This window comes from Cavia porcellus, unplaced genomic scaffold (genome assembly GCF_034190915.1).
Source record: "Cavia porcellus strain 051 isolate PalLab524CR breed Dunkin Hartley unplaced genomic scaffold, mCavPor4.1 scaffold_30, whole genome shotgun sequence".
NCBI classification, from domain to species: Eukaryota; Metazoa; Chordata; class Mammalia; order Rodentia; family Caviidae; genus Cavia; species Cavia porcellus.
The window spans coordinates 20,979,271-21,003,846 of NW_026947513.1; the positions used below are offsets into that span (position 1 = coordinate 20,979,271).

At 38.8% G+C, this 24,576-nt stretch overlaps 1 protein-coding gene across 9 annotated transcripts in view; it reads right to left on the bottom strand.

The window, feature by feature from the left end:
* Window positions 1–24,576, bottom strand: part of Apbb2 (amyloid beta precursor protein binding family B member 2) — a 304,656-nt gene that overhangs the window by 132,059 nt on the left and 148,021 nt on the right. For all 9 annotated transcript variants that reach the window (XM_063240604.1, XM_013154279.3, XM_005004490.4 and 6 more), the window contains one exon: window positions 16,375–17,193. In XM_063240604.1, coding sequence (XP_063096674.1) covers window positions 16,375–17,193 — 819 coding nt within the window. The remainder of the gene's footprint in view (window positions 1–16,374; window positions 17,194–24,576) is intronic.

Consider the following 24,576-nt stretch of genomic DNA (forward strand, 5'->3'; position numbering starts at 1 on the left):
ACACAACAGAAGGGAGAGTAGAATACATAAAATCCAAGGTCCCTTCAAACGCTAAGATTCTATCCACTACAATGAAACTTTACATTCAAACATTACCGTTCATCAAATAAGATCAATCTCTCCAAACCTCAGTTTCCTTGTCTGAAAAATAAGAACATTCACATGCAGGGTTATTTTGAAAAATAAATTAAGATAATGGATGGGAACAGACTGTTCGTATGGTGGGTGAGAAACAAATGGTCACCATGACTAAGTGATTGCACCCCAAGGATAATTCAAAGCCAGTTCTGATACAAGAATTTCATTGCCACATTTCTGTGCCACACACATACAATCACAACAGCTACAGAACCAGACTAGCCCCAGGATGTGTTATTCCCACTGGATTTGTGCTGAAAGCCTTGATTTTGAAATATACTGAGCTTGAACTCAAATGAACTAAAGCTTAATTCTTCCTAACAACCCATTCTTTTGTTTTGAAATGACATATTTACAATTAATATACTTACAATTAATATCATTGTAATGAATGCTAAATAATACGGAATTTTCTTTTACTAACCAAAGCCTCTCCCTCCCCACTTGTTTTTTAAAGGTTCGTGTAGTGGGTGAGGGATACATGGATTTTTCAGTGGTTTAGAGGAGCTGATGGTGTATCTCCAACTTCTCTCCTTTGTTTACTGATACACAGTATTAACAGATGATCAGGAGTACCTGTAGTCTCAGAGGAGGAAGCTCTTGCCCTTTGCCCATAAGCACTTGGCTCTCTGTGTACTGTTCAGGGACCCAAGGCAGAGGAAAGCCAAGCAAAGCTCAGAGAACATCTGTTGTCCCTTTGCTACCTGTCAATGTACACCAGAGTGGATGTAATGAAAAAGATGCTTTTCACAAGTGTATGCTTCTGTGCTTCCTGCATACATTTCCTAGAAGCAGAAACAAAATCTTTGCATCTAAAAAATCTATGTGTCCAAAAATTATGGCTCGCCATCACCACTTAGCTTTTTATAAAAACAATGTGCAGATGAGCTTAGTGGAGATCAATAAACACAAGAGTTTTTAATTTCCCTTGAGTAGAATACAAAGTACATTCTTTCCCAAGGCCATCCCAAATGTGTCAATTTTTCAAACCAGCCACATATTAACTTTGTTTGTTAATTTGCTTGTTTGATTATTTTATTCCCTATTGCATTCCAATAGATAATTTATAGTAACTTACAGGTGTGCATGCATTACACAGACTACTGTACAACGAAACCTGTTGGATTTTGGTTTCTGCTATCTGCACTTTGGGGTGATCAATGTCACCACAGCTTCATCAGCAGGGGGATGCTGTGGGCTCCAAGGAATGGTATCACAGATGCCACATTCACAGGCTAATCATCGTGAGTCATGTGACCTGGCTTTATAAGTTAATGATAGCTGGGGAATCAAAAAAAAAAAAGCAGCAAATTCTGGCCTTACAGTGATCATTAGTGGACTGTTCAATTGGGAAAGAAGGAAAAGACAATGAGGAAGAGAAGGACAAGGAGGAGGAGAACGAAGAGGAGGAAGAGGAAGACGAGGAGAAGAGGAAGAAGAGGAAGAGGAGACAGCCACCAACAAGGAAAACATACTAACTGCTAAAACTATGCCATCGAAGAAGGATCCAAAAGATGGCTTCTTGACTCCCAGAAATAGAGGCAGACTCTTTCCCCTTACTATTCTGCCTTCATACTCACAGGAATGTCAAAAAATGGAATGAAGGGCATGGACTCTGAAATCAGATCGACCCAGATACTGATCCTTTTGGTCATTTAGCTATGCAGTAACATTAACCTTGATTCTTGTGGCTTCCTAAACCTCACTAAGCTTATTTCTTTAAAAAGTAAATTTTTAAAAAAGCTCCTTTACCTGGTAGCAGACTAGATTCTATAATGCTTAAATAGAACCTAACACACAGTAGGCATTCAATAAATAGTTACCATTGTCACTCTCCTAAAGTGAGTATTGTCAGCATTTTACAAATGAAGCAAGTGAATTTCTGAATGAATGATTTCTAACTTCAGCCCCATAAAGGAAAAACGTGGAGAGCTTAAATAAACACTGATATCAAAGCTTTTAAAAAATACAGTGCTGTGGTCACAAACTAGTCAATGTAGTCTACGGTAAGAAAACTTAAGAATAGATAGTTTTGGCCCACCTGCTATACCAGTGGTCAGTAGGTGCTAGGATACAGATCCATAAAATCTACCTTAATGCAAATATCATTCTGTTGGCTTTAAAATGAATACCTTAGACCAGTGATGGCAAACCTGTTAGGGCTTTCAATGATACAAACGGCCTGCTGTACAAACATAAATGCACACTTTGCACACATTTTGGCAAATACACTTTCATATGTTATTAGCTCATTTAGTTATCACAAGAATCTTTTGAAGGTGATACGAACCTGTTTTTAAAATTGGAAAACTTTAATGATCAGCTTGTAAAAAAAAGTAAAAAAAAAATAAATAAATAAAATAAAATTGGAAAACTAAGTCTCAGAAATGCTTAATAACTTTTGCCTAAGGACACAGAGCAACTAAGCAGAATTTAAACTCTTTTACCACTGTATCACTGGAATGTAGTACAGATGTATTTACGCAATTTAAAAATGTTTCAAGCAGTAATAGCCTGAAACTGGTGATTGTGTGGTTGCTGCCCAACATCATGGGGACATCCCAGGTTGTCTAACCTGAAAAGTATTCTTTTTTTGTGTGTGTGTGAAAGTGCCGAAGTGAAAGACACTTGTGCCGTCACAATTAGGATGGATGGATGGAAGGAAGAGGGGCAGGGAGGGAGGGAAGGGGCAGGGAGGGCGGGAGGCAGGACTTAGCAAACAGCTCAGTATTTCCACAGCCTACTGTTCCAAACCTTTCAGATTTCCAGAAAGCTCCTGATAGAGCCGCTGTAACGTCATGAGGCATTGCTTCACTGTAAAGGAATCCAGCCTAAATATACCATCATGTAGGGTGATGGTCGTCCAAGTGCACCCATATGAGTAAAGTAACACAGATTAAGCAGCTATATATATTTAATCTCAGCAAACATCCACCATTTTGGAAACTATGTTTCATTAGATTTCACCAAACTCTACATGGACCCTTCTCTTCCTTTCCTCTCAGCTGAAGCTCAGACTTGGGGGCTCAGCTCATGAAGGTATAAATTGTATTTATGGAGAAAACTAGAGGAAAAAGGAAATAAATAAATAATGCTTGATTTACAGGGGATGTGCACGGTTTAGTCAGCTGACTGTAGACATTGGGTCATTTTGGATTTTGTTTTGATTTTTAAACGTTTTGCTTCATGATACTGATAAAAAGTCCCCTAGAAAACGTCATGTATCTTAAAGCTTCTGTAACTCTTTTTACATTAATGTAGTCTATCCTTAAAATTATGAGTAACTTTCACACCACTGAAGATGCTGGTACAGAGTAACAGATACTAACTGATCCTGTTACATACAGCGAACATAGAAAAAATACCAATGGAGTCCTAACTACAGCAATTTCCTTCTGCTAATTTTTAGCCCAGAGTTGAAGTAAGGTGACACTGTTGTTTGTTTTTGCAAGTAAACAAAGAAACAAAAAGTACAGACAAACGCTAGACTTTTTAACCCCTCTTGCCATAGAAGATATACTTACTAATTTGCAGCTTTCATAACCCACTCTATATAGCCTTAACAACCCACTGTAATAAGAACATAGCACTTTAAACACACCAGAAGGCCCTGGCCAGAACAGATTTTATATCAGAATTTGAATTGCACTTCTCCAACTTGGTGTATGGAAAACCCTCTCAAGAATTAGTTAAAATTCAGGTTTCTGAGACTGGCCTCCCAGGTCTGAGTCTATAGGACCCATGAAGGTCCAGGCACTCACATTTTATTTTTAAATTTTTATTTTTATTTTATTTATTTATTGATTGACTGATTTTGTGTTTTTGAGACAAGTTCTCATTATGTAATTCAGCCTTGGCCCTGGGCTTATTTTGTAGCCCAGGCTGGTCTCAAACTTGTAACAATCCTCCTGCCTCAGCCTCCTGAGTGCTGGGATTACAGAAGTGTGCCACTACACCTGGCTGGTCACTCACATTTTGAAAACACTGATGTCAGTGGTGGCAAAACTATGACGCACATCCCGCAGCCAGCTGTTCGTTATCATTGAAAACTCTAAAAAAATTCATCACTGATCTCTGTGATCTTGATGTAAATAGACCACAGCTCAATAATGCTGCAATGAGATTTCCTCCAAACTTGTAAATGACAGAATATGACCGCTCTCTGAGTTAAAGTTCAACAGTTCAACCAGCCAATGAATCAAGGCTAAGACATACATAGGCATGAAACAGGATGGTTCTCAACATACTGTGAAGCACTTTTAACTCTATAGAAGTTCCTGTATCTTTAAAGATTATGTTGTCCAGAAACATAATTATCGAAAGAAAGAAAAAAGAGAAAAGAAAAGATAGAAAAGAAAGGAGCCACTCCTCTTCTCCAAAGAGGAGGCAACTTGTCTAACGAACTTCAAGGACACTAGGTCCTCGCTAGCATTGGCCCAATGGGAAGGGCAAGACACATCAGACTATCCTGGTTGCCACTTAAACATTCAATTCATCTGCTTTCTCTCTGCTGAGACTATTACCACTCTATGTGATCAATCACCTGCTGATGTGTGGGTTTCCTATAAAGTTTTACAATTATTTCTAGCTGGGAAATAATGTACTGACATTAAGAGTATGCACTGACCACATAGTACCAAGATTTCTAAGACTGAAGAAAGTGATAATTTTCCTCAGGGATTGGTAAATAGGTATTTTGGCTTTTGCATTTCAGTTTCAAGGACTAGACTGATGAGTATGTCCCTAAGAAGTTGGTCTTCTTGTAAGTTCATAGACAAGGATTAAAATTCTCCAGCCTAGCCTCTCTCTCAATGGCCATCAGCATCTTCCACATACTGATCTCCAATCAGATCTCTAAAAGTGCTAATTCGTATAGCAAAAGTTCCCAAAGGAGATTCTAGAAGGGCTCTGAGACTGAGGCTATTTTACAATTCTAGGACATTATTTATCATCTTTTTTATCGCTTTCACATTTAAATGATAGGACACAAAAATTACTAATAAATTATCTCAACATGAAATAAGACAGTAGCACAAAATATATGAGTTGTTATTATATTTCCCATGCTACACATTCCCAGTAAGAATATCCCTGAAGAAGCAGTAAAAATGATTGGTTTTATTAAATTTCAACCCTTAAGTGGATATCTTTTAGTGTTCCCCACAACTACCATCACCCCATCTGGAGACTGAACCAAGGACTTTCGCACTAGGATACAAAACCAACCCTTAATTTTTTATTTTGAAACAGAATCTAGTTAAGTAACCAAATTGACCAGGTGTATGCCAGCCACATCTGGCTAGGTGTGTATCTTTCAGGTGAAGATGCACATGTAGTGTAACTGTCATTTCAAGGAAAGGCACGTGAAACTGGGTAAGCTGCTGGCTAAACTAGCTGCTTTGTCATAGATAACCTCTTACTTGAAAAAAAAAAAGTGACAGATAAACTATGTTATTCAAATCCGAGTATGGACAGACATTTTCTCAAAATGAACACTTTAAGAAATAACACTACTTGTTGCTGATGATAAAATTCGAGCTGAAGGCAAACAGCAGAATTTGGGAAAACTTGTTTTTGCTCTGTGAGTTTGACAGCTTCCCAGTAAGACTTCTCTGATGAGATGGTTAGATTAACAAATGTAGCATTTTCAGACTGTATAATGATACTTATCAATACCAAGAAGGTATTTATAGCTCACTGAGGAAATATTTACCAAATAACCGATACATAATGTTACAAAATTATCTATGGAAAAGCACCCATTTGAAATGTGTGATAGCCCGGTAGATTGTGATATAACAGACTACTAAAAAGCTTCTTATTATGGGTTCACATTCTACACTGTAGCTAACCTTTAAGAAACTACCAATTATGGAGTTCTGATGTATCACTAACAGAAAAGCAGATCTGTAATTACCTCAAAGACTACTAAAATATTCCTCTTTTGCACCCACATGTCTGTAGGAGGCTGATAAGATTTTCTTCAACTACTTCTACCAAAACAATTCATCAAGATATACTAAGGATAGAAGCAGATAAGAGAAACCAATTACTTTCAATTAAACTATGCACTCAAGTTTTAATTTTCAATTATATACTTTTTAATTTTCAATTACATACTTTTCAAAAAGGTAGAAAACAGAGGAAAGAAAGTGAGGGAATGGGAATGGGCCAGGACCTCTGACTTTAAACCCCTGGCAGTGGTAATGTTGTAAAATCTTGAGGAAGGATCTTGTGAGCTTTCTGCTGTCCAGAACGGAGCTCAGTTCCTTGCATGTTGGGGCCTCAGTCAGCATTCAATGACTGACAGTATGTCCACAGAGTAAGGCTCACCTATTGTCCTTTTCACTATAAATGCAGAAGGTCTAGATTTTTATCAATCCAATGTCCTCCACTTAAAGATACAAGGACTCAGGTGAAAATGCTTCTCTTAGACACATGTTCTCTCACTCTGGGGTCTTGTTCCACGGCAATTGGAAGAAAAACTAACAGTTGACAAGATGATGACTAAAAGATGAAAACCACTCTGAAATCTTACAAAAGGCTGTTGCTTGTTCTGGGAAAAGAAGGAAAGTAGAGAAGATCATAAAATATCTCACTTTTCTGCTGTGAGTACAAATGAATAGGAATGCTGGTCACAGCGCCCCCACCAGGAAAACAAAACAGGAACTGGAAGAGTTAGCCATTACTGAGAGAAGTGTTTCTAGAAACTACTATTACTACTACTTCTTCTCCTCCTCCTCTTCCTTCCCTTCTCCTTTTAATTTAATTTAATTTATTTATTTTCTTTGACACAGGGTCTCGCTATGCAGTCAGGCTGGCCTTAGGCTCACTTTGTAGCTCAGGTTGGTCTCAAACTTGCAATGATCCTCCTGCCTCAGCCTCCTGAGTGCTGAGATTGCGGTTCACTACCACACCAGGCCCATGTTTCTAGAAACTTCTATGAGCAAGTTACTGGAGTCCTCAAATCTTCTCTTCAACTTCCCCTGCTCTATCTCCCATTAGGTCCTTCCCAGTAGTTTGGAGTTGGGGGTCACTGCAGACCTCTCAAATTCTGTCAACTCCACATGGGGTTCTGACCACATATTCTACAAGAACAGTAGATGGCAATCTGTGGTGTGCCTGCCACTGTGGGTTGTTATCATTGAAAGCTCTAAAAGGTTCGCCATTACTGTCCTAGAACATTCCAAGAAAAGGCTGTAAAAAGATTCTCTCGAGACATTCTGTGTGTCTATTAGGTATTAAATAGGCTTACCTGACCCAATATCCTATAAAGCTTAACCATCACAAATGCAATTAAGTGTATGAGAAGAAAAATTCTGGTAAGAAACAACAAACCAAAATCAGCTTCCCAAATAAGCCATTTGTAAGACATCTATCTTTGTAACAACCAGGATGTACCAACCAGCTCAGTGCAGTTCTATTTGAAAAATTTATCAAATAGCACTGAGGGAAAAAATATCAACTAACAATAACGACATTAAAGAAAAATTAAAACCAAAAATATATCAGCTGTTCTCTGAGGTAACATCACCAACGCCTGGGATCATCTCATTTTCTCACCTTCTGGCCATTCCACATGGAATGCTAATCATATGACTCTCTATTCCAGTGATGTACCCAAATATAAGCTTTTATGTCATTGTTTTGCATCTTAAAAGTCTGATAAGGTAATGAATATACATTTACATATGTAATAAATATATAATAATGTATATAAGAGTATTAGTATTATAAATAAAATGAGGGAAGGGAATGGGCATATATTTCAGCATTACACAGTGTGCTTAGCATGCACAGGGTCTGGGTTAATGAGAAAGAAAAAAAAAAGATCCCCAACACATACAGACACACAAAGGTAATTTATTATTTACTGTTACATTTATGAAAGTGAACTGGGCATATTAACTGAGTCAGCCTTAAGGCACAGAATTTATGAACCACCCACATCTTAGCTTTGGAAAAGCTAATGTTTTCCTTCCTCTAACCAGAATAACAGATGGAGAACTCTGAGAAGTCATCTAAAGACGTCTTTAAAAATTTCAAGCATGTTTTGCTTAACAGTTCATGTCACACTTTACGATTCTACCAGAAGGCCTAGGACTCAGACTAGGATGACTATGATTAAAAGAAGCCTGTAGATCCCAGCATGTTGTCACTATGGCATTACGCTTGCACGCAGCTGTAATTAGCCTGGTTCTTTCTGCCATAATAGTCCTATGTGTACATGATGGTGCTATCAACAGTTGCAATGGGGGACCCACCATGAGCTCAATGGCTGGCGCCAGAGAAGCAGGATTTATCTGAGACTCTTGTCTCTGGCATTTGAGACCAGTGGTGAGATTTCTGGATTTTCAAGAGGTTCAAAAGAACCATCGTTTCATGTAAAATTTCTCAATTTTAAGCCTCAGCACCCAGTCCAACATTTTCTAAAACACTGTCTTTTGAATAAAACATGATTTGAGGTTGCTTTCCATCTTAAAGTAGTAGTCCTTTACTTCAGCCAGCAAAAGGTGAATACAGCGAGGTGAAAGAGGCAGCACTCACCCAGCCTGTGAGTGTGCACAGGACAGCACATCCATTAAAGGCAGACCAAGAAAAGGCCACAAGAGGCTCCAGTATCATGGGAGAAAGGCAGACGAACATGCACTGAGGACGCTCCAGCTCTGTCCGTCTCTGAAGCTTTCACAGCGCTGTATTGTCAGGTTAGGGTCACAAACTTTCTTCTTGCTATTTTATAAGTTTGGAAATATTTATGTCTCTTAACCTAAGAAAGAAGAACATGGCTACTCTTACACTTCTCTCTGCTAAAGTCTGGCTATGGTTTGTCCCCCTGAAATCATATTGTAGTTTAATTCCCCCGTCATTGCACTTTCAGATCAATGGCTTTAGCTAAACCTTCATTCTTGATGGTGTGCTTCCGCTATTTCATTTTGGTAATAAAAAGCTGACTGCTAACACTGTCTCTTCTTAATCTTTGCTCAAAAGGAGTAACCCATTTCCGTAGGTCAAGTTCCTCGACTACACTCTCCTCTGGGGCTGGGAAACATTAGTTTGCCTGTTTTCATCAAGTTTTTCTGCTGGTTTCACTCACAGTGCTCTAGGCTCTTGTGGCCATTTGCTAGGTCCACCTCAAATATGTCTGCTGTCCTCACAGACTGCTAGGTCTTTGTCACTGTTCATCTCACAGTGTACTTCCAATATAAAGTATACCCTAGTATACTTTATAATAGATGCCAAACTTTTTATTTTTGAGAGACAGATTCTGCTAAGTTGCCAAGGCTGGGCTTGAACTTGTGATCTTCCTACCTCAGAGCCTTCTAGGTGCTGGGATTACAAGTGTGTGCCACCACATCCTACAAAACTATCTTAAACACTTACCAGAATAGAACTTTCCCAAAATCTTAAATTGAACATAATTTTTTTCTTTCATAGGTCCACAGGTTAACATAAATATTTTATACATACTTTTACCCCTGGAGCACCAAAGTCTAATTTGAAAAATGCATGATCTATCCCAGAACCCACTGTGCCCCAACTATTTTGGGAGTATCTCTCACTTGCCTTCTTGAGTTCTTTCTGTTACATCATGGAACATTCGGTGGAGGCGACATCACAGGAAGGCTAGTGAATCATTTAAAATGCTCAAAAGATTAAAATTAATACAGCAGGGTGAGCCAGCGGAAAACTGAGCCTTTCTTATATTCTAGAATTTTTAAGACAATGGAGAGAAAATTATTTATGTTTGAATTACCAAAAGCCATTTGAGACAAAAATGAACATTCAGAAGATATTTCAGAAAACAAACTTACCCAAAGCCCTAATATTCTCAAGCTAACTAAAGCCTGAAATAAGACATCCTGCCAGTCACATTGACATAATCAGGCTTGTGCCTTAGCTTTTGCCCTCATCAGCTCCTGGGCTAGCAGAAGGCTTTGCTTGTCTCAGGAATAGAAACAATCAAATGAAGATATCAAAGGCCTCAAACTCTAGAGCAACATGGATCAATCCATAACCTGCAAATTAAGGCAACATCTGAAAACTGATTGCCCTCAAAGATCTATAGATGCATACAAAAAATGTTTGTGGAACACTGAATTACTAGCCCCAACTCTTCAACTCTCTCAGAAACCTAGAATATAAATAAAAGTCATACTACCTGAGTGCTTTACACAATTATTTTTATACAGGCTGTGCTTTACTTTTTGACCTTTATAGGTATAGTAGCATGGTAAATATCAGTGCATGTACAATGATCTTGATCCACCTCTGCCCATCCAACCAGCAAAAGGTGACACCGATGGGACCACTTACTGCACACCACTTGCAACATGATGAGATTCACACACACACAGAATGAGGGCCTGCCTCTTGTTTTTATGGAGCTCCAAATCTAAATGAAAACGTTCAACTAGAGCAGGAAGCCACTCAGAGAAGCATGATAACATACTTGAGAACACTTCTTTGGAGTACAGAGAAAGGACTTTCTACACTCAAAGAATCTAGAAAAGTTTCACGGAGGAGATTGCTTTTGAGTTCGATCTCATAAAGGCATAGAAAAATCCTGGAAGATATCTGGCTTCCCACGATCTGGATTGCAAGATAAACTGCCATCCATAGCTATCCAACTAAACAGGAGGAAGTCTAGTGTATTCAGTCTCTAGAATCAAGTCCCAAGATTGTGGGACAACAGAAAAATATGGGACACTGTGTCTAGAGACCCGGGCTCCAGTGCCAGCACAGCAGCCTCAGTGAGAGAAGGCAAGGGTAGGACCTGACACACATACACACTAGAAGTTCATTGTGCCTTTTCCAGTGACTCGGGCTATTGAACCTCACCTGTTATCAGGTAATCTGATCAGTTAATTTAGACAACATACAGGCAATACTCAAATCAGACACTGATTAAGATTTAAGATCATACCCGTAACCCCAGAAATCTAGGAAGCTGAGTCAGGAGAACTGCAAATTCCAGTCCAACCTGGGAGATTTAGCAAAACAATGTCTCAAATTTTAAAATGGGGTGGGGGGTAGGAATATAGCTCAGTGCAAAGGCCCTGGGTACAATCTCCAGTACCACAAAAAACAAAACAACAACAAAAAGTGGCCTAGACAATACACCAGGGATGTTTGGGGATATGTAGATGGCCTCTGTTTTTTTTTTTTTTTTCTTTTGTTCTCTTTTTTAAATTTTTCTTCTTTCTTTTCATGGCCTCTGTTTTTATTCAATTTATCATGACTCCTTTACTAAGCTCACCTGCCTTGGTCCAGAAAGTGACATTACAAAGATAGGCCATTCCTTAGCCTTCAAGTCCAGAAGGTCTTAATTAAAATCAGTTTAATATATAGGCATTTCAGAATTAAAAGTAAATATTTTTTATCAATACCACTGTACTGATAATCACTAATAACTGCTACTATTTATTCTTGCTATATGCTATTTTTGCTCTCAGAGCTCTTTGAAGATGCTCTCACTTAACCCTTGAAGGTAAGTTTAGGACAAAAGACTATGAGTCTCTGTTTTATAGATGAGAGACAAATAAACTGCCGGTTGGTGGAGAACTGGGAGTTAAGCTCAGGAAGCTGACTCTACGGCCCAGCCCCTTTCTAAGTTAATGGAGTTTTAGGCTCTGCTGCACCAACTGGACTTTATTTTGTTGGTGTAAAATCCTGCTTTTGTACACTATAGCCCTGAACCTAACTTTGAAATGCTTATTAAATGAAACTTAGACTCAGAGGGTGAGGCACAGTGGTAGAACATCTGCTTAGCTTTTGCAAGGGACTGGGTTCAATTAGCAGTGTGCACACACACACACACACACACACACACACACACACACACATGCACACATATGCACACAAACCCATCTGTCTTAGTTACTTTATGCTTGTCGCTGAGACAAAATACCTGAAGCCCAAGTTGGGCAAGGGAAGGTTTATTTCTTACAGTTTTTGGAGGTTTCAGTCCACACTCAGTTGGCTCCCAGGCAGGTGGGCATGGCTGGGCCGCCATTCATGGCGGCTGCAAACAGCAAACAGGAACCAGCAAAGAGCAAGACACACCTTCTTCCTGCCATTACATCACATCCTGGCTCCACCCCTATGTGGGTATAGCACTAACACCATCAATCCAAGCACTAGACATGAACGAATAACAAATGCACAATTCAAACTCATGAGGCCTGTGCGACACAGACATAAACCATGACACCATCCAATGTCAGTCACATTCTGTGTCTCCAATTTTGTGACAACCACATAAAACCTAACATATAATTTAGTACCCTTAAGGCTTCAAAATGCTCCAGCTTCCAGGTCTTCATGAAGCACACATGGCACATCGGTTAAGAGAGAAGTCACAGCAAAGTAAGCAGCTTATCTGAGCCCCTGTACTTACCTGGGAAGGAATAACACTGTGACAAATTATCAACTGGGTTCACAGTTCCAAGAGGATGTGACAGTCTTAGAACTCAGGACAAGGCCTTCTCTAACTTTCCTAAACTTTACTGTGGAATGCTTTTCTTTTATCTTTCCTTTTCTTTTTTTAAGAGCTTTCTGGTTTTTTTCACAGGAAGAAAAGCACAGCACTATATTGTAGACATGATTGATTAGTTAAAAAAAAATCAGTGAAAAGCTGGAGGAGGCAACTCAGAAAGAAAGGGAAATAGAAAGCAGTCAATCTCTGGGTTAGGTAGTACATTCTGTTTTATAAATAGCACGCTAATTTGGAAACCATGCCCCTAAGGTAGAAATGGGTCTATTCTAATTTTCTAGGAACCCAAAGCAAAGCCTACAATCGAAAGATAACTGTGCCATGATGTCATCATAAAACACACTCTCCTGTGATAAGTATTTGATACGCTTATAGCACACAGACAAATGTACACAAGGCACTGCACATCAGTATCTTAAAAATATTTACTATTGTTTTACTTTCAACAGTTAATACTTGTGTTTATTATACACTCACTATGTGAAATACATGATAATTTTAATATTTACTATTTTTTTACTTTCAACAGTTAATATTTGTGTTTATTATATACCATGTGAAATACATGGTAAATACTTTCACCACTGCAAATGAAATATTCCATGTTACTTTAAACTCCCTGTGATCATTTTAAATACTAACAGAATACCTAACTGAAAAGAGAAAATAAAAGAAATACCAATACTGAAAAGTTGTTTATCTTGCTCACTAATCTGTGTAATGTTTACTACCTGAAACTCAGAAATGTCATTGTGAAGAGCAGGAGTACACAACTGGCCTTAAGGCAATTCCAAAAAAATTAATATTCAATTATTAATAATTTCATATTAATTCTTAATAATTTGGCTTGTAGTGTGCTTTTAAAAATGTGATCTTGAGTCACAGCTGGTACATTTTTTCAAATATATTTAATTCAAAACTGTCAATACTAATGATTTATCAAAGGCCACCACAACATTGCCATCCTTATTCAGCTAAGTTCAAAACCAGCTCTCAGAACAAAAACTAAATGCACCTTCCCAACATGTCAGGAACTCTAATCCAGTTCACTTCGCATGCTAAGCACTCTCCTGGGTTTGGTGGAGAAACCCAGCAGCAAATCACATTAGGACACAGAGCAAATGTATAGCCAACATCTGTGACTTCTTGGGGAGAAAGTCATAGACGCATTTCAGGAGTCCCAGCGGATGAGGTGAGATGTGTATTTTCAGATTAAACTCTGTCTTCTCCAGAGGCCCCACTGACACCAGCACTCAATAAGCACAAGGGCTACAGACAGAAATATCTAAATATTCACCAGTGAGGGATCACTAAATAACTCATGGAGTTGGCACATGGTTGCACAGGATGAAAAATACTTAAGAAGGAATGAAATAGAAAAATCCACTAATTTATAAAATATATTCAAGTGGAAAAGGCAAAGCATGAAATTTTGAGTAATTTTTCTTGCATTAACTTTTTATTATGGAAAACTTTAAACATATAAAATAAGAATCACAAACTCTCATGAACCCATAACCTAGTTTTAACAATTAGCAGCTTATGAGTAATTTTTTTTCTGATACTCCTATTATTTTAGAGAAAACTCCCTACTATTTTAGAGAAAACCCATACACACTATCAATTGTATTAATCTATATAGTCATCCCATGCTATACATAGGGGTATGGTTTCAGGACCCTTACTGAATCCCCCAAATCAAAGATACTCAAATTCCTTTATAAAATGATAGAGTATTTGTATATAAACTATATGTATCCTCCTATACACTTACAATAATCTCTAGATTACTTGTAATACCTAGTCTAGTGTAAATGTTATGCAAATAGATGGAATATTATGTTATTTGGGGAATGACAAGAAAATAAAGTTTGTACATGTTCAATACAGTTGTAATTTTTTCCACCAAATACTGTTGATAAGCATGGGCTGAATCCACAAAGGCAGAATCCACGAATACACAGGACCAAGTACTATTATGCCATTACCATATATGTATTAGTATATTCGTCTTTACTTCTAAAAGATAATGACTTACAGAATTTGAGTAAATTTTAAAATTTATTATAAATGTAGACACTTGCCTAAAATGTTTACACCTCCAGAGCCCAAAAAGTTAGCAATGATGATCTTTGGGAATAAGAGGTATGATGAGGGGCAATATTTATTTAAGGTCTTCCAGTTAATTTAAAATTTAACTATCAGAAGACATCTCCCACCCAGAAGAGCAGCAGGAAGCCTGCAGGGAGCAGAGGAAGCCATCGAGGTCTCAGCATGCATCGCTGCAAATAAGAGGTGGGATTTTCCTAAAAGATGCTCAGAGAATAGTTTCTGTAGATTCACACTCTAGCAGGGAGCAACGTCCACCAGGCACAGGATATGAATGGGTAAAAAGTAACAGAGCTGTGGACTCAGTGACATTACTGAACATAATATGATACTACCAGTGTGCAGGGCCAGACACTTCTGAGATAAGAAAGATGCATCTCAATAACCCTATTGCTGTCCCCAGCCACAGTCAGCTGATGAAATCTACCACTCAAAGGACTGGGACCTTAAAGGGTGCTTCAAAAACATGTTCATGGCTTTACTCTCTCCCCTTTTTCTTACATTTATTTCTTTAGAAAAATAGCAAATATCCTTTGCCTTCTCTTCATTCTATACTTTTGATACATTCATCTCACATTAACACAGCCCAGGGACCCACAGGGGTAGCTGCTGGGCTGCCTTGTTAAGTTGTTCACCCCGAACTCACACACAGCAAAGTTCTCTACATCTGTCAGTCTTCTGGTCAGTAGATTGGGGATAATGAGAAAATGGGATTAAGAGGAGCTGACCTCTAGGACCCTGTTCTTTTCTGTCACAATGTAACACCCCAACAAATAAAGATAAATACACCAAAACTATCAATGACCAATCTCAATCAGACTCGTTAAATCTTAAACTTTTACGTATATTTTATGAGACATACCATTTTCTCACTTTCAAATGTCACTATAAAATGTTCCTTAATGATTAAGATTACTTATAATATCTAGTCCAGTTTAAATGTTAATTTCTATTAAGGAACAAACTTCTAATGTTTTAACTTTTTAGTAGCGTGAACATAAATAAGTTTTTTCTTGTTGTTCTGGTGGCACTGGGATTAAACACAAGGCCTTTACACTGAACTACAGGTCCAGCTCCTGTAATTTTTACTTTGTGATGAGGTCTCACGAAGTTGCTATGTTGCCCAGGGAGGAGAGGTCCTCCTTCCTCTGCCTCCGAGGGTGCTAGAATTACAGATGTGCACCACCCTACCCACTAGATAAATTCTTTAAAATACTTGACAACTTTAAAATAGTTGGTTGTCTTAATTGGGTTATATCCTGGCCCTGGCAACTGTGTTTTATCAACAGATAACAAAACCTGGTATTTGTAGAGACTATACAAAATCCGTTTACCTATGTGCTATAGCATATTTTCTATACCAATGATAACTTACCATACTTAACCGAGGACCTATTTCTTCCACAAACGTGCTCACCATAACAAACAATTTAGGAATGATCCAAAATGAAACTAATCTAAAATGTAGTTTAAGAGTAATGATATTTTCCACACACGTTGCCCAGTTCTCCCCCGAGAGGCTCTTGTTTCTCTCACCTAGTGACAGACATCCTTGGTCAGTCTACAGATTGGCTGACTGATGGCTGGAAGGACCAAAAGCAAGTGCCACCCGAGGCCCCCCTTCCCCGAGGTACCTGCTTCATCTGGGGAGCTGGGGGAGGCGCTGTCGTGGGACAGCGTCGTCCAGCTTGACTCCTCGTCGCTCGGGGCCAGGTTCTGGATCCGATGGAGTGCACAGTCAGTTTTGGCCCCTGTTTTTGGGTGATCCTTCTTGGTCTCTGGGCTGGAGGACACAGTGGCTACCTGGCCATCTTCTGGACTGGACTGGGGTTTGTTTGGTTTCTGCAGCAGTAAATCTCCATTCCCAATGACGGCAGGGGCCTGATCCGGGCCCGGCTGGGCCTTTTCCTCCCCAAGCCCTTGATGGTTGCCCAGGTTCTGCTCCAGTTCTCGGGCTGAGGTTTCCAGGTCTGCATAGTAATTGAGGAAGCTCTTAGTTCTCCTGGGCTGGGCGGGCACAATCTCACAGCCCATGGGCTCCTGGGCATGGGGCTCTTTGCCCTCTAACTTCTCAGAAGTTATGTTGATGACTGCAGCAGGGCTGATGTTTTTGTTGGGGTCTTGCTGCCCTTGCTCTGCAGCCTTCCGGAGCTGGTTCTCCCCATTTTTCACCAGCTTGATGTTGGCAGAGCTATTATTTCCCAGCAGGGGCTGTGCAGAAGGATCCGAGAGGCCCATCGCTGCCTGGATGTTAGTTAGCGCATATTTTTTCCTGCATTTGGGAGGTGTGCTGTTCTTGGGGTCTGAGTGTTTAATTTCAGCATTCAATAGTTCATTGTGAGAGGAACGGAGATTAAGGGTGTTTGGTGGAGTGACTGGGCTGCTGCGATTTGCGATGTCCGTGGGTCCGCTGCTGGCCATAAACACTGCCAAGGTGTCGACACCAGAGTCAGCTGGGAGAAGAGCAAACTGGTTGTTAGATGCTTGTGACTTAGCATAGAATGTGAGCCACATTTTTACACAGCAAGTTGATATATTCTAGAGTTGACCCATTTTCTTCTTTTACAACTTGTTCATAATAAATAGGAGCAAATAAAGAGATTAATGTGAATAGACTATACTCAAAAGTCAACATACAGAAAGGCTAAGACACCAGAGGGTTGAAATTTTACTTAGAATAAAAAAAGCATTTTGCTTTTGAATTCATATAAAAGCATTTCCTTCTAGCTGCTGGTCTTCATTTTTCACAACCTTGAAAATCATCCCCTTTACAAATATTTACAACAGGCTTTTATCTGTTAGTTCATTCTCAGCAACAAACTGGTCAAAGTTTCTTGGGGGCTCCAGCATTAACCTGAAACATCATTATGTCATGATGTTTCATATAACCAAGGTAATTTTTCTCATTCTTCTTTAGAAATTGTGTTGTGATGTGAATGCCTGGAAACCAAACCTTCAGTAGAATTTGCTAACATCTCTGTGAACATTTTCAACCTGGGCTTAGTGTTTGCCCTCAGCAGAAATTTTGAATAAATGGCTGAATTTCTCAAGAATACACACAAACAAAACTATTACTTATAATATAGCACTGAGCTCTGGGCTACTGACAACATGCTAAAGCCCCTAAAGAAGTTTAAGTAGATTTCACTGAATTAAAATACAGACTCAGAACTCCTAGGAAACTATCTGACAGTTACATTTATCTCAAATATTGTTTGTACCACCAGTGATTTATTCCCTATGTCCCTTGTGAAAGAAGAAAGGTTTCTTATACTAAAAGGGAATAAAATTCATCAGCACGAATTGCTAAGGTTTCAGATTTCTCAGTCTATGAGCAGTGATTTCTTTCTTATCTGATCTTTGCCTTCCACAGAGACCTAGGTGATCCTCAATTCAGAAGCAGAGGAACCAAAGAACAGCCTCACACATTCTGGAAATTATGTTCTGACAACTCCCTGTTCCTCCCCCAGGCCGAACAGCGATCTCCACATTAGAAGAAGACAAGAATCTCCTCCTGTGTGGGTGTTTAGAGACACTGCTATATTATCAATCATAGGTTAGGGAATTTTAGAAAAGAGTTACTTATTCTAGAATCCTTGTGCTTCCAGGAAGCCAGGCAATGACCACTTAGCCTAGGCACCAGCCACATTTGTAACGGAATGACCATGGGCCATGCGATAGTTCAGGACTGTAACCCCAAGTGGGTAGACTTTGGGTTCCAAAGTTCCTATTTGTAAGGGTTCCTGCCTACCTAGCACCCCCTTCAGCTCAAGGGCCTCATTTTACAGGAATAGAGAATATATTTCTTTCTTTGAAACAATACTCTGACAACTAAATTTTAAATCTGTTTTATGACTGCTTTGCTGCTGCTACTACTAACATTTTATGGAAACGATACATTTCAGGTTATAATTTAATGTCATTCTAAACTAGCATTTGATATGAGTAGGCAGAACTGCTGAAAGAATCAAGTTCGTGAGCTGAGGTACCACTGTACTTCTACAAGTTAGGGAGCTGGGGAAAGTTAACTCTATTTAAACATGGGCTAGACTCGCACTGAGAAGTCATGGCATTACCACTCTCTCAGGTTCCCAAGCTAGAAACCTTAACACAGCCCTGCATAGTTATCTCAACAAAATCTGCCAATTTTTCTTGAAAATGTTTCCACAATAATTCAAGCTCTCTCACCTGTTCTGTGCCTACTCTCAGGCCCTCAGGCCTTATTCTAGGTTTCCTTATGGATGACTCTCTCTACCTTCTATCTACCCTGCCTTCCCTAACCCGAAAATCTGAAATCTGAAATACTAGAAAATACAAAACCTGACACGAGCCTACAATACAAAACTTGACAAGACATACAAGTGGAAAATTCCACACCAGACCTCATGTGACTAGCTGCAGTCAAAATGTGGGTGCACTATAGATATATAAATGACCCTCAGGCTGCATGTAAATGGTGTATATGAAACATAAACAAACTTTATGATATATATGCAAACATCCCCAAGTTAGAAACGGTTCTAGCCGGGCGTGGTTTCCCACGCCTGTAATCCCAGCACTCGGGAGGCTGAGGTGGGAGGATCCTTGTAAATTCGAGACCAACCTAGGCTACAAAGTGAGCTCAAGGCCAGCCTGAACTGCATAGCGAGACCCCGTCTCAAAAAAAAAAGAAACGTTTCTAAACCCAAGCATTTCAATTAGAGACATGCAACATATATGTACCTATATATGTATATGTGTGTACATGTATATACCCATACACATACATGCACACACCTCCACTCATACACACAAGTTTATTCTCTAAGAGAGAAACTGCCAGATCATTTCACTAAGTAGCTGTACTGCTTTACACTCCCAACCAGCAGCGTGTGAGGATTCCAATTTCTGTACATCCTTTTCAACACTTGCTATTGTTTCATTTTTAAAAAATTATAGCCACCCTAGTTGCTATGAAATGGTAGCTCACTATGTTTTTCATTTGCATTTCCCTTTCTTTTTTATATTCCCAGAATTTCCAGTTCATTATACAAAGTCTGACAGACAAGCACATTCAATAAGTGTTTTTCATTTACCCACTCATTCATTCTTTATCTATCAAACACCTACTCTATGCTATGCTTTCCCCTCAAGGATGTAAACACAACAGGGAATAAAATAATGGGTGAGCCATGAAGAAACAAAACATAGGTAATCACGAGGCCTGGACTTTATTACATGGGTAGCTTTTGTCCTTTATGTGTCAGGTGACAAGGTTCCCAATGATTCTAGCTTCACCTTACACCTGTGCATCACACTGTTTTGAGTGTGACTCATGAAGATCCATCCTCAGCTCAAAAGGATCAACTCGCACTCCAAGTAGGTGTAAGTTCAGATACAACAATGTGACTAAACCAAATACTGCTGCTGTCATCACTCTCATGCATGCCCAATGGAGAAACATCTACTATAACCTGGCATGTGTTCCTTAACAGCTCCACAATTTTTCTTGGGGCAAAATCAGTCTTCCCCCACACCCATTCAGTCATGCAACAGTTTTTTGTTTTTTTTTTTTTTAACACTACCATGTGCCAGAAATGCTTCTAAGTGCTGAGGACACAGCAATGAACAAAACTGACTTTAAAAAAAAAATCTACTCTAGTGAAGCTTATGTTCTAGGGGTTCAGCCCATGTGCTTCAGGCAAAGATGACTAGAGTTCTTATTTCAGGAAGCTCAGCCATTCAGACAAGAAATCTCCACGGCTCAGGCTGCTTCAAGAGCCAATCATGGAATTGTAAGAAAAGAAGCAATCTCTTTTGTCTCTTGAACTAGAAGATGCAAGATTTGAGCCTCTAGGGGGCACTGTGAGGAGATAACCTGCCTGAGCAAAAATCTAACAAGGAAACAACCAAAGTGAGGGAGTCCTAAAGGCACCATTTGAGCCCCTGAAATAAGTCCTATCTGAATACAATAGCCCTGGACTTTTCCCAGGCAACAGACTGATTTCTTTATTTTCCTTGCTTAAGGTCACTCTGAACTGTGTTTGCTCTTTTCTGCAATTGAAAGAGCCCTGGTTAATACGTCAAGTATTTTTGCTAAGAAGCCGAGACAATGTTAGATGGGCCAGGGTCAGTTTAATTTCTTCACAAAGGTCCCAGCCCAGGTGCAGCCAGGCAGACCCTCCCCGCTGGTGCCATCCTAGTAAGACTGATGCTGCATCTAGCAGTGAGACAGCTTTCCCCCAGCTTGTCTCTTCCCTGAGACCTCCAGCCTTCTGTCAAAGAAACAGCTTGTCAAGAATGACAGGAAACTGCTCTCTTTAGCCATCAGCTGCTCTCCCTCCGCACTCACACTTATAAAATTGGAAATAGGTTGACAAATGGGCTCAAAGAAGCCCAAACTTTGCCCTGTTCTTGAGTGAAATGTTGCATTTTCTTCATTTTTACTCCTCTGCTACACAATTTTACTTCCACTGAAGAATGAACAGCAAAATTTCTGTCTTAAGGAATCCTGCCTTTTGAACTAGACCTCAAAGTATTAAGGTAATGAAATAAATCAGATTTTTTTTTCTCTTCCTTTTAGGAAGAGAAGCAAAAGAAAGCTGGTTTCCTGAAATTACTCAGGAAAGCAAACTTCCATGTGACAAGAATGATAACTCTGAACAGCAGCCGAAAGTTATTAGAAAGCAGGTTGGGCTATACAGGGCCAGGGAGATCACAGGAGTAGAACCATAGAAATTTCTAGAGCGAGGGGAGCAATTTCATGGGTCTACAAGAAAGGTGCAATCGCAACAGAGATAAAGATAGGAGAGAGATGGAACAAATACTTTTCTCTAAGAAACTCAGTCAGATCTTAATCAGCTCTGTTTAGCCACTCTATCATATAAACATTTCAAATCATGTGATATATACACTAAATATATATAACTTTTATCAATTATAGAAACAAGTATGAAATGTTAGAAAAAGAGTCCCTGTTATTCCTCTAATAGTTATTACATATTGTGGTTTATATCCATGCATCCTCCAAGTCTCATGTGCTCACACGTGTGGCCTCGGTGAGGCGGCTGGATCACAGGTGTGTGATGTTAGATTAGTCATTGAAAGGTTTATAGCTGGGTGTGACACTGGAAGGTGAAGCCTGGGGGACAGAGGTGGGTCACTGGGGCATGGCCTGGAAGAGTGTGTGTGTGTGTGTGTCCCTCTTCCTTCCCTGATCTTGGCTTTTGCTGTGAGCTCTTTCTCCTCTGCTGCTTTACCTTGGAGCCAACCAACTATGGACTGAAACCTCTACAAACCAGGAGCTAAAATAAACTTCTCTCCTTTAAATTGTGGTATTGGATATTGTGTCCCAGCAACAAGAGAGTAACTAAGACATTCCCCAAATTCACAGTGTCTGAAATAGGCAAAGGATCTTTCAAGAACATGGCATGAATCTTGAGAATTGGGGCTCAGGGTGGGCTTTGCATGAAAGTTAGAGTAGAGCTGCATCTCCAAGGGAGGTAGGAAGTCACCGTGGACAAGGAAGATGAGGTACTTCTGCCATCACACTCGGCAAATGTGATGATCGGTTACTTCAGAAATATGAAACACAACCTGTGGCTCATATAGGAAGACAGATTTTTAAAAAATAGTCGTCTTGCGAAACTATATGCTTGTTTTAATATTTTTCTGGTTTTCATTTCTAAGCTCTAAAGATGATTTTTTTTTTTAATACTACAAACCTGTGCTTGCTTTTTGCTGTGTTTCTTTTTTGTATTTTTTATTTTTCATTTTTTGGAGACAGGGTCTCACCCAGCTGGCCTCAAACTCACAGCAATCTTCTTGCCTCAACTTCCTGAGTGCCGGAATTACAAGAGTGCGCTACCACACTCAGCAAACTCTAAACTTTTGTCTGGTGAACACAGTGAATGTTAAAGCTTGGAAACATTGGGACACTGTATATTTTCTTGCAAAACTGATAATCTCAGGCTTATATCAATTCTCAAAGTAGAAAAAAACAGTATTAAACAGCAGAATCCTTAAAATATAGATTATTTGATTATGTTATGTGCAAAGGGGCAAAGACCTATCTGGAAGGGATTCTGAATTGTACCCTGAAGGGTTAAGATGCATTTGGCAGGCAAATGACGGTTTAAACTTTGGTAGGTTTGGTTTTTAGAAAGCCCCTTTTAGTCACAGCTTATAAGAGTTCAGAAATGGATTTGACGGCATAATTTATCCCAGCTACTGGTCTGCTTCTTCCTTCAGGAGTTGCCATTCAAGTTTTTTAGTAAAATGACAACATGGACTAAGATATACCACTGAAATACAAATACTGCTTTCCTTGTAAATGACCTTGTCATGACCTATCCCACTGCATGATACTTGTACCTCTTATTTGAAATTTATGCTGGATAACTGTTTTCAGTCTCTCATGAAATCATCATGAAATAAAGCAACTTGAATACCTTCAAAAAGAATGAATGTGTCAGCACACCAAATAAATCAACAGTAAGAAATTTCTAGAATTATTTGTCGGTTCACCTCCATGTAGACAAAAACTCGTAATTCTATATATTGGTCAGCCTTATTCTATTAATGTTTCAATACAAGCTACTTTCTATGTAACACTGATTTTAAAGGATAGATTTGCACTTAATTATTTATAAAGAAAACCTATCCCCTTTCAAATCATCACAGTATAACTAGGCAACCCTAAGAATCAGCTTTATTTCCCAATTTTCCTGCACAAACTTGGGCTTGTTACGTTGTTTTTCACTCATTTATTTGGTAGTAGTGGAGATCAAATCTAAGACCTTCATAGTGAGCTACATCCCACTTTTTTTTTTCTCCATACATTTTAAAAATTTTGATAAAAGGTCTTGCCAAGTTGTCTGGACAGGAGAAATTTGTGACCCTCTTGCTTCAGCCTTCCAGAGTGGAGGGACTACAGGCACATGCCACTGTGCCTGACTTCTAACTTTTGTTTCTATGTATTTTGTGCTACTTATCCATATAAGTTTAGTATTTATTTTATTACTAATTTTACTCCTTTGTGTATTTAAACTTTTACTTCTTTGCCAAAATGTCACATGCAAAGTGTTTTATAAAGGAGAAAAAGATTTTAACACATTTAATAGAAAGTTTAACTTCAGAATTTAAAGACATTTAATATCTATTTTACCATGGCTAAATCTTCTTATATAAAATTGAGAACTTGTATCCTAAGATATGAAATCTATTCAAATCTATGTATCATTTGCAGTCTTATATTCAATTTGAAATGTTCCCATCATTTTTTTTTCTTATTAGTGTAAGGCTAAAACTTAAATCTCACACCACACTGTGGAGATTAACATCTACCTTGTAACAGTAAAATTCAGGTAGTTTTCTTAAGGCTTGAAATTAATCTAGATTTTTGGAGCACTCAGTCTTTAGAAAGAAAGAAAGAAAGAAAGAAAGAAAGAAAGAAAGAAAGAAAGAAAGAAAGAAAGAAAGAAAGAAATAAATCTAGATTAGATCCAAGGAGACTCCTGATTTGGGAAATTCTATTCCAGTCAAACCCCACAATATAAGCAGTTGTTTACAGGGTCTCTAAACACTAGAACTCACCCCTTTGCTATCTGAACAATTCACAGACTATGTACAATACTAGAAGGCAAAATTTGAGTTTTGATTTCCTGTCACAGTCCAAAATATTTTTATATGATGATATATGCAGTTACATAATTATTGCACAAACAGGTTACATCTAACAGGTTCGTCTACCTTATTTTAAAGATAGTATTTCTGTTACATTAGTAAAGAACAATGAAAACCAAAAGCATACTATGTATCTTATAACATTTAATATTCAATTGTTTCCCTGCATTGAA